Genomic DNA, 10,850 nt, shown 5'->3' with positions numbered 1-10,850 from the left:
AAATGTCTTTTAAAAAATAACATAGCAGACAGTCTTTTTAGATACAAATGTTGCCACACCATCCAAAGGATTACCGAAAAGGGCATGAGTACTCCCAGTGCTTGCATGCCTTCAACCAAGGACAGAAGCAATACCTGATAGCTATGCTGTTTCAAAATCATTTTCCTTTGTGAACACAACCATTCAAACTTTCCTGAGTTCAGCTGCATTGACCTACCTTTTACTGAAACCCAGCTTCTTCTGATGAAGTCAAGCATTTCAGGATGACTACACAGCTGGAAACTAGATATAACAGTGTCATTGGCATTATTTTGGCAGCCAAGGTTACCATGCTGTTTGTGACTACTCTGGGGTTTGTCATTATCTCTCCCAGTATCTCACATAGACTTAAAGATACACAGGGTATACAGGGACTTAAAAATACGTTGCTGAGCATGTAGTGATCCCTAATCCTGTAATGCCAAGATAGTTAAGATAGGAGCTTGTCTAGAAAGTGCTATTAAACATAAATGGCTGGCCCCAGTGATGAAAAGGACCCTCAGACAACTATTGAATGAGCATGGTGCAGTACATAGTAAAAGTAAAACCAAGTTACTTTTAATTTATTCTTACCGATCTTAGGTATTAACAAATAACACACTATTTTGCAATTTAGATTAGATATTGGTAAGAAAAATAGTTATTCCAAGACTGTTGACAATGACAGAGGTAAGTTAAAATAATCCTGCTGGAGCTACTAACTGACATTTAATGTTGTTGCCAGTAAAGAACCACTCTTTAGATGAGAATTTGAAGGGCTTTTTCCTTCACAAGATTAAAAAGGAGTTCACAACCCAAGACAGAAAAACTGTTCAGCTGTTGGCTGCTGCTACACCTCCTCCTTTGGTCTCTTCACACTCATAGGAGGAACAGAAGCTCCACCCAAACTTTCATTCTACTTCTGCCTGAAGATCTACATTGGTGCAGAGTCATCAATACAGCCAAGAACTGAGACATTCAAGCAGGAGAAATTATACAGCAAGTTTCTTTTTTTCTCCTTTTTAAAAATTTCTTGGGTCACTGCCCAGCCAACTCAACCTCTTGCTCTGCTCAGCGGAATCTGTGTGAAATCAGATGTGAGTAAACAAGGAAATTAAAGGAAATATTTTTGCAGTGCTTGTGGTTGGGACTGAAATGTCTTTTCTGTTTTCTGGATGATGTTTTTAATTGAGATTATTTCTGTAGCCTCTTAAGCAGAACTTTGACCAGATCTGAAGCTCTGAAGGTTATCACTAAGGTGAGACCTCCTTGAAAGAAATCCAGAGATTAAGGTACTGTAAAACTACAAAATATGCAGTAGACTTAACTAGAGTATTTAAATAAATTCTAACAACTGTCAGTTAATCATCTATCTCAAGATGCACCAGGGGAAGTTTAGGCTCGAGGTGAGGAGAAAGTTCTTCACTGAGAGAGTTGTTAGCCATTGGAATGGGCTGCCCAGGGAGGTGGTGGAGTCACCATCCTTCGAGGTGTTCAAGAGGAGACTGGACGTGGCTCTTGGAGCCATGGTCTAGTCATGAGGTCTGTGGTGACAGGTTGGACTCGATGATCCTTGAGGTCTCTTCCAACCTTAGTGATACTGTGAGACTGTAATCCAGATTATCTATCTGCAACAAATGTCCATATACAGCAAAGAGCTCTAAGAGCAAAAGACTCCAGGAATGAAACACAGAGAAGCTCTGTGAGTATTTGTGTGAGCATGAGGCTCAATGGGTGTTAGCACATGTGTTTATTTTCTTTAAGAAGGAAGGATTGGGTTCTGTATGCTGACTTCAGTAGTAGCTGTCATGCTTTGTCTTCTTTTCAGGCAGACCTTAGTTTACTTTTTGTTGACTTTCAAAGGCCACATAGTTACTTAGCGTCAGGATTTTACATAACTATGTCTAAAGATGGGAATAATGGCTTTTTTTTCTCTTTTTGTATCTGAGTAAACTGTGGGTTTTAGAGATGCTGAGAACCACCAATATATACCAAGCACTTCTGAAAATAAGATCCAGGTTTAAGGAGCACATATATATGGATCCAGATAAGCCAAATGATAGCCAAAGAAATTAGAGGACATGGAATTCAGTCAGTAGAGGAGACTTCAATAATGAATGAATAAATTTAGGGTTTTCTTTTTTCAGAGCAATCATGCAAATACATGGTTTTAAGCCCTTCTTTCTTCATGCAGTGCTCAATGGCCCTGGATAAAATGGAAAATGTGAGTTCGAAAGTGACAGTGCCCCGAGGTGAGGTAGTTGAATTTGAAGGTGTTCCCCTCACAAAACCAATATACAACACATTGGACCGACTGCGCAAGTTCAAAGCCAGACCTGATGATCTGCTCATCGCAACCTATGCAAAAGCAGGTTGGTGTGTGTAGGAAACACAACAGAAAAATTGGGATAGGGCTTATCATTGGAATTTTAAATTACGATTTTCTGTTGTGACTAATATTTGTTTAATCCGAAATCAGACATGTTCTTAAGTGCTTGGTAACTTCTGACTTCTTTGGCAGAAGTAATAACTATTTATTATTATAAAAGTTCAAATAGTCATAGTTTAATTATCTATGCTTAAATGTTGCCTTTGGTTTAGATTGTATACATATATATTAATGGAAAAAATAGTTTTCCACCAATAGGTGATGATTCAACAAAGCCTAGTAAAAAGTTGTCATCACTAAGAAATAATAGAAACTGACTGAAAAACTATGGATTTTATTGTGTATTTGGGGAATGACATGAGTAAATCAGTTCTGATTTCTGGAAATGGGCTAATTATTTTAAGGAAATAACAACATTCATTTAATAATTTCAACCAGAGACATAAAATACCCACCATTAATACTGCCTATCTGGTATTTTATTCAGTGATTAGCCACGTCACTCATTATTATTTGTCCTCTTGATCTGACCTTTTATACTTAGTACAAAGGAAAAATATTAATGACAATCAATATTATTCTTGGATGAATAGAAACGTGTACAGTTTAGGGGATTCAGGGCCAGATTTATGAACATTTGATGATCATTAAAATATAATTATGTGAATTAGCAAGATTTTTAAAGAATTCTTTTCAACATTAAAAAAAGAAAAAGAAAAAGAAAAAAACAAACACCAAACCCCACTAACACTTTTTTTTTTTTGCAAAACCAGAAAGCTTTTCATTTATTATCCTCTCTTTCCACTTTGTCCATCATCTTCTGTGCTGTTTCTTCTTCTTTTAATACGGAAGTCATCCTTCTGGCTTTCAGTTCCCTAGCAAAAGAGAATCTTGGCTATCCCTGAGGAAAATATCTAAAAACTGACATTTTCAGGTACCACATGGACTCAGGAGATAGTGGATATGATCCAACAAGGTGGAGATGTTGAGAAGTGTAGACGCGACACTACTTACAGACGCCATCCTTTCCTTGAGTGGTCTATCCCAGAGCCTCTGGCTCTACGTTACTCAGGTGAATATTATATAAAATGATTTGTGTTTTAGATTAAATGATACAAAACAAACACCCAGTGCTGATGCTACAGGTTTCCTGAGAGAGGTCCCTCTTGCTTTGTCACTGAACTCTGCACCATGCTTGGTACTAGGGATCAATTTGCTTTAACATAAACAAGCTAATGCAGATGTGATCCACGCACTACTGAAAACTGTTTGATGTTCTACAGTACCTAAAAGAGCAGTAGATATGCCTAAAATGGCAACATGGGGTCAGCTGAATCCCATTTTCTGATATAGGGTTCTATGGAAAAGAAACCCGTGCTATGGATGTATTCCCAAAAGGTGGATAATGTTTTCAATGGTTTTGCTACTGTTTTGAGTAACTGCTGTTAAATTCTAGAGTCTAATCATCTAAACAAGTTATGGGGCACTCAGGCAACCAGTAGGCCCATTTTGCAAAGCTAGTTTCCTACAAGACTCTTCCTCCAGCAAGTGCTCCCATTCCACACAAATCTTGAATCCAGATTCTCTTCATATCTGAAACTAAAGAGCTTGACTAACTCTGCAGCAGAAGTGCAATTTTTTCCTCCTAAGCTAGACTGTGCTGACACACAGAGAGGCAAAAAATGACAGAGGATGATAGCCAATGATATGAAAGGAAGAATTACAGAGGTCATGACAGATGTTTAAAAAGGAGGGGAGGAGGTGATAACACATCTCCACATATCACCAGATGTTCCCAAGCATTCCCATATATCCATACCTACTCAAAATCCACTACCCATCATTCTCCTAGTTTCTTTTTGCATAATGTCTGGAAAGTTTAGCCAGCCAGTCTATTCTTCTCATGTCCTAGAAAGAAAGGAGATCATTAAATATCACAAAGGAAAAACTTTGATTGGGTAAATAAAAATCAGTATTCATCATTAGCATTTGGAATGCAAGGGTTAGACATGCAGCTAAGAAAACAATAAAATTTGAATCAGTGTTCCTCCTTTTCTTCTTGAATACGTGGACAAACATTTCTGTAGAAACACTGAGGATGCTTATGCAATTTTGTATATGTTACACCATTCTGTAATTGCTTTGGAGATGAATGGTTGTTGAAAGGTAAACTGTTGAAAAGTCAGTCAAAACCCGACATATGAGAACAGCAAGAAAAGAGCTAATGCAATTTAGAGAAAAGTCACATCTTATAATGAAACATCCCACAGGCCTGGAGTTAGCTGAAGCTATGCCTTCCCCAAGAACAATAAAAACTCATCTTCCTGTGCAGCTGGTGCCTCCCTCCTTCTGGGAACAAAACTGTAAGGTAAGGCTGAAGAGGTAGGACTCAATTCTACTTCACCTGAAAAGCATCATAAACCAGGACTGAAAATGGTTTCCAGGATATTTATGAAACCTAATGGTCTCTCCAGATATTTTCTCCATATTGTGCAAAATCTGTGTGAAACTGAAGAAATCTTGGCTAAGTTACCTGCATTGGGTTTCAGAAAATGTCAGCTTCAAAGCAGTATCTCTTTTAAGCCTCTATCATCAGGCTCCAGGAGAAAATTCCAGGACATGCTAAGTATCTTCATAAGCTTTTGTAAGTTAATTTTCTCTCTCTTTCTTTTCATATGAATAAAGATAATCTATGTGGCGAGAAATGCAAAAGACAACTTGGTGTCATACTACCATTTCCACAGAATGAATAAAGGATTGCCAGAGCCAGGAACCTGGGAGGAGTTCATGGAGAAATTCATGACTGGAAAAGGTGATGAACTGCAACCAGTTGTATATGAGATTTTGTTCATTTAAAGAATGCATGACAGAATCATAGAGTACACTGGGTTGGAAAGGACCTCTAGAGGTTAGTCCAACTTCCTGCAGTAAGCAGGGTTGATTTGTCTGTTTCGGCTATGGTTTGAAATCCAGTGCTGACATTTTATGAATCTCTATCTATTGAAGGTGTTTCAGTAGTAATTTATATTCATTCATGGATTTTTATTAGGACCTAAAAAACCAATTCTATCTTTATATTCCTATTATTAAAAAAAAAAAAAAAAAAAAAAAAAAGAGAGAGAGAGAGAGAGAGATAAAAGCTACTCCTTATTTTATTATCATTTTCAAGCTTAATCTCGTCTCTCTGAGATTGAGAGAAACTTGCTTGGAAGCCAGCTGGGAAAGAACAGATGTTCCATTGGGTTTACTCTAGCCTGGTATACAAGAAATCAAGGTTTCATTTTGTGCGGAAATGTTTGGTGAGCATTTGAGTTGAGGGAGTCTTTTTATCTAAATTCTTCTGCATAAAAATCAGGTATCTGAATAAAGCCAGTCATCTAGCTAAACACAGGCAAGCCCAGAAGCTGATTCTTGTCTTAAACCTGTTCAGGTGGATGGCAGTCTGCATTTTGGTCAGCAAAAATCCACATGGCTTTAATATATTTTGCCACCATGTAGGCCTAGAAAAACCCACTTTCTGGACTAGCATGAGAGTCTCATGTCTAAAGGAAACCTTGTGCATTGTGTTTGTCTTGGCGTGGGAGCCATCCGTCCCAGCATAGACATCTAGAACCTAGCTACCTCTGTCCAAGCCAGTCATCTTGATACTTAAACTAGAATAAACTAGAATAAACCAAACCAGGTTGGAAGAGACCTTCAAGATCATCGCGTCCAACCCATCAACCAATCCAACCCACCTAAACAATTAACCCATGGCACCAAGTACCCCATCAAGTCTCCTCCTGAACACCTCCAATGACGGTGACTCCACCACCTCCCTGGGCAGCCCATTCCAATGGGCAATCACTCTTTCTGTATAGAACTTCTTCCTAATATCCAACCTGAACCTCCCCTGGTGCAGCCTGAGACTGTGTCCTCTTGTTCTGGTGCTGATTGCCTGGGAGAAGAGACCATCATCCGCCTGTCTACAACCTCCCTTCAGGTAGTTGTAGAGAGTGATAAGGTCACCCCTGAGTCTCCTCTTCTCCAGGCTGAGCAACCCCAGCTCCCTCAGTCTTTCCTCATAGGGCTTGATGGAAAGAAAAGTATACCAAGTATTTAAAACAGAATTAAGGAATACTGAAAGTCAGAAGGCACTTTCTGTTGTTCATCTGGTCCAATACGCTGCTCAAAGCACGGCCAGCAAAAAAGAATTCTTGTCCAGTAAATCAGATGAATAACTCTGGAAATGTCAGTTTCTCTACATAAACCATATCAGCAGGCTGGATTTTTCATTCTCTAGCAAGTATCTGCATTTGTTACCATCTAAAGGTACACATGAATCCTGCTCTGAGCATCCATGTGCCTGAGGGATTAACAGCATGAATGCTGTGATACACACAGAGTACAGCAGTCATGGCCACGGTGATTCAAAACCATCTGGGAAATGTCCAGACACTGGTTATGAGGGAAATGTGAGGGCCACAGACAGCTACAGATGATTTTGCCATTCCTAGCTGCTGCTGACATTGCTCCTTTTTCAGTGCTCTGGGGTTCCTGGTATGAGCATGTAAAAGGATGGTGGAAGGCAAAAAATAAGCACCGTATTCTCTACCTCTTCTATGAAGACATGAAGGAGGTAAAAGTCTGAATGTATGTCTACAGAGCTCTGAAATCTGAATGTCCAATAAATACTACCTATAATCAACAGTTTTCTAATATAATGGCAGCTGTATCAGTAAATGTCCAGATAATTTGATCATTTCACCCTGACAACAATTGTGATGTTAACACTGATTTCTTTGCTTTTCCTAGTTCTGTATCTTATTCCATGTTTCTCTCTCTGCAGAACCCAAAGAAAGAAATTCAAAAGATTATGAAGTTCCTGGAGAAGGATCTGAATCAGGAGGTTCTAAACAAGATACTCCATAACACCTCATTTGAGGTAATGAAGGAAAATCCCATGGCAAACTACACTAAGGAGTTTCAAGGAGTAATGGATCACTCTGTTTCCCCATTCATGAGAAAAGGTACTGAACTTTGTTACTGGCATCAAGTCTGTCTTCCTAGTTGTCATTTGGTTTTGAAATAAGCCTGGAAATACAGGTATCTAGTCAGGCATGGCTAATCGGCTTCAGGAAATACAGGTAGATTAATATTCTTTTTCTGCTTTGCTGTTTCTTAGGGGCTGTGGGGGACTGGAAGAATTATTTCACTGTGGCACAGAATATGAAATTTGATGAAGATTATAAGAAGAAAATGTCTGATACCTCTCTTGTTTTTCGCACAGAATTGTGATTATTAGCAATGGGGATTTTTCTCTATGATCTTCAGCTATTTCCATTTTATATGTTTTGCTTTTCCATCACAAAATGCCTGTGCTCCTAAGATTTCGATATCTCTTTTTGACACACCACTGATTTATCATTATTGCGAGACTGTACAAATGATATATAAGTTGAGGTTGGTCTCCCTGAGGAAAATAATCCCCTGGATACTTCTCATTCATCCCTCCCACAGTAACTTTCAGCATTAACAAAAGTACTTCAGAAATGCTTTGACATTTGGTCTTTGTAAAAATGCAATTGTTATTGATGGCATTTTCAAATCAACCTCTAAAATGAACTATGAAGTAACAGGAAAAAAGGTGCTAAAAGAGTGCAGCAGATATGAGCATTACATCTTATTCACACCTTGTACAAACATTAATCAGTAAATAACAATAAACAAATTTAAAGTATAAACAGAGCAACAGAAGTGCACACAGTGGAATCATTTTCTTTTTCTCTTGTTTTAAGCTGGACATCATAAATGCAATTGAGATGAAACCAACTTTTCTAAAACATTGATTCCTCTGAAAAAAACTGTTAAAGGGCTACATAGAGCCATTTATCTACAATCCAGATGTGGAGGCAGTAACCCCTACTGCATCAAGACCCGCTTGCCTTTGGAAATTGGTAGCATAATTTTCTGTTAACATTTGGAGAATTCTGAAAGTTGGTATGAACTAGGACAAGAGTCAGTACTATCTTCTTCCCCATTGTAAAAGTGTTCATCACACGTATCATGTGGTTGCCTCCTTCTTTTCTTCACTCTTGTTATTCAAACATACAAACATCCTGTTGAGGTCTCTTACTCGCAATAGGACCTGGTTGTGATGAGCAGTTCTGCTTTAGCATTAGTACCAGCACTATAACCATACATTGAGCTTTTGGGAATTACACTAAAGTGATTTGTAGCCCATTTACTTACCGACAACTGTCACCAATCCACTTTTGGTTTTAAAGTGATACCATTGAGCTTGGCACACAAAGAAAGCTCTAAAGAGTTCCTGCTTAACTGGCTTTGTACTTTGGATGTCAGAGGGAAAACAATGTAGACAATAGCTGATGAACAAAATACAGTCTTAGTCTCCTTTAGTGCAGTTTAGTCAAGTTTAACACAGAAAAATTTTGGCAAGGGTAATTTCTCTTTGGCCTGTGAAGAGTTTCACGGATTTAGTAAGAGAAGCAGCTGTCAAACTGCATGTCCATTTCAGGAAACAGATTTAATTCAAATATCTAAACTGAGTGTAGTTCTTTAAAGGGCATCAAGTTTGAAAACAAATCTTAAGTTTCCTGTTAAATGTAAAAGTTACCGTATCAGTTCTTGGCCTACCCAGTTTCCCCCCAAAATGCAGGAAACACTGAAACCAGAAACATACACTTGCTACACTAGTGAAAACCTAGGCAATTGACGATTTCAGGTCAAGAGAGATTCCTGCCCTCAAACAAAAGATGTATCAGTAAACTGACTATCTTGTGAGGAAAAAAGTCATCTGGCAAAAGTGCTGATGTTATCACAGCAAGGCTAAATATCAGCCTGGGGAGCTTTATATTACTTACTTGCTTGGTTTCTGCTTTTGATTAACTTCACTTGCTATCTTACTATTGCCAGTATGCTTTCTGGCATAATTCCCATCCATGAAACCACATGAGTCAGCTCAGTTTGTCAATCTAATCCTCATTCAGTGTCATAAGAGCCATCGGTAAACAGAAAATATCTTTAACTCAGTAGCTTGGTGACATTTTATGAGTGGTGCCATACAAAAGGTCACACAGATGACCTGTTTGGTCCTCTTTTTAAATCTCTGAATCTATCAGAAGTGCAAAATGCTGACAGAGGCTGAAGCCTGGTCTGAAAGGGAGTTGCACAGCCACTGCAAGGACAGAGGCACCATATAATAAGAGGCTTGAATCACATTGGGAAAGTCACCTTTGCTCTCACTTCCTTGAGTAACTCTTCTCTCAGCAGCTTCTCTGAAAAAGAGATAAGAAGTAACACAGGTCAGAGTGCAGTCCTAGGGGGAAAAAATGGAGTAAACATTTGAGGATATTATCCTCAAATATATTCAGACAGAAATGTTAACCTTTAGGACAAAATATAGGAGGCAGGGAGATAGAAAAGTGGAATGTTTCTGCTGTTTACATCCTCTCAAGCCATCACAGCTGAGAGAGGTCAACCTGTGGATTCAGTCATAATTTGCAAAATGTTATTAATTACACTAGTGAACACTGAACTATTACCAATGAAATTTATTGGATCTGTAGTTTCCAGGAAATTTTGGGAAAGGGTTTAATAGGCTGTATGTATCCCACTGTGGGCCTGGAGACTGCTGTGCTTTGGTGTCTATTATGACAATGTGTCAGTAGAGTTGTATCTATGCTTCTGGGTAAATGACTGAGGGTGTCTACATCAAGAGCATCTTTAACCTATATATTTTTAAGTTTGTCAGTTGCTATGTACAGAAGAGCTTTAAATGATGCATTTGTATACAGATTGCCTACTAAATATCAACATAACTTGGCAAGAAGGTTTTGTTGTTGTTGTTACACACGATACTATAACAATGAGCACCTGCAGAAGGAGATTGTACATGTTCAGCTAAATTATTTCAAATTGATTTAAGCTATTGTCAAGCTTCTGGTGCAAATAAGTGACTTTTTACTACAGCAATGGAACTCTGTACAAAGCTCTATTAGACACATGTCCAGAAAGTACACCTACAATTTATTTTCTAGATGTATGACTTTGCGAACCTTCTTACACAGGTGAAAATTCTTCTATGTCAGTTTAATAAGGACTTATAGCAGTTTAGCTAATGCAATCCCACAGCAACATCTTTAATACTGCATGTCATGTCTTTTATAAGAAAGTGAACCTGAAGTTTTGGTCGCTGAGAATCTTCGTTCTTCACCTAAGTCATCAACTTAATGTACAAGTCTAAGTGCCAGGTTCTACACTTTGGCCACAACAGCTCCTTGCAGCACTACAGGCTGGGGACAGAGTGGCTGGAGAGCAGCTAGGTAGAAAGGGACCTGGGGGTAGTGATTGAAAGTAAGCTGAACATGAGCCAGCAGTGTACCCAGGTGGCCAAGAAGGGCAACAGCATCCTGGCCTGTATCAGGAATAGTGTGGCCAGCAG

At 38.7% G+C, this 10,850-nt stretch overlaps 1 protein-coding gene across 2 annotated transcripts; it reads left to right on the top strand.

Annotated features, from left to right (window-relative positions):
- The first annotated feature begins 975 nt into the window (after positions 1–975).
- SULT1C4 (sulfotransferase family 1C member 4) lies at positions 976–8,601 on the top strand. Of its 2 annotated transcripts, XM_068137520.1 has the most exons (9): positions 976–1,115; positions 1,225–1,310; positions 2,213–2,390; positions 3,342–3,479; positions 4,678–4,775; positions 5,093–5,219; positions 6,931–7,025; positions 7,236–7,416; positions 7,572–8,601. In XM_068137520.1, exons 3-9 carry the CDS (start codon positions 2,219–2,221, stop codon positions 7,682–7,684), a joined length of 924 nt encoding a protein of 307 aa, XP_067993621.1. In that variant the 5' UTR covers positions 976–1,115; positions 1,225–1,310; positions 2,213–2,218; the 3' UTR covers positions 7,685–8,601. The 2 variants fall into 2 exon arrangements, with proteins under 2 accessions (XP_067993621.1, XP_067993612.1); XM_068137511.1 differs by lacking the exons at positions 976–1,115; positions 1,225–1,310 and having other exon boundaries at positions 1,951–2,390.
- The last annotated feature ends 2,249 nt before the right edge of the window (positions 8,602–10,850 follow it).

The sequence above is a fragment of the Melanerpes formicivorus genome, unplaced genomic scaffold, assembly GCF_026170545.1.
Source record: "Melanerpes formicivorus ecotype bairdi unplaced genomic scaffold, bMelFor1.0.p_v2 SCAF_1, whole genome shotgun sequence".
In the NCBI taxonomy this organism is placed as follows: Eukaryota; Metazoa; Chordata; class Aves; order Piciformes; family Picidae; genus Melanerpes; species Melanerpes formicivorus.
The sequence above is the reverse complement of the archived record's forward strand: the minus strand, read 5'-3'. Positions and strand labels throughout refer to the sequence as shown.

Bases quoted from the DNA above. Each gene is read 5' to 3' on its own strand.
- SULT1C4 (XM_068137511.1), top strand. From the start codon at position 2,183: ATGGTTTTAAGCCCTTCTTTCTTCATGCAGTGCTCAATGGCCCTGGAT. The intron at 2,391-3,341 runs GTTGGTGTGTGT...TGACATTTTCAG, and splicing joins CGCAACCTATGCAAAAGCAG to GTACCACATGGACTCAGGAG. The intron at 4,776-5,092 runs GTAAGGCTGAAG...ATATGAATAAAG, and splicing joins TCTGGGAACAAAACTGTAAG to ATAATCTATGTGGCGAGAAA.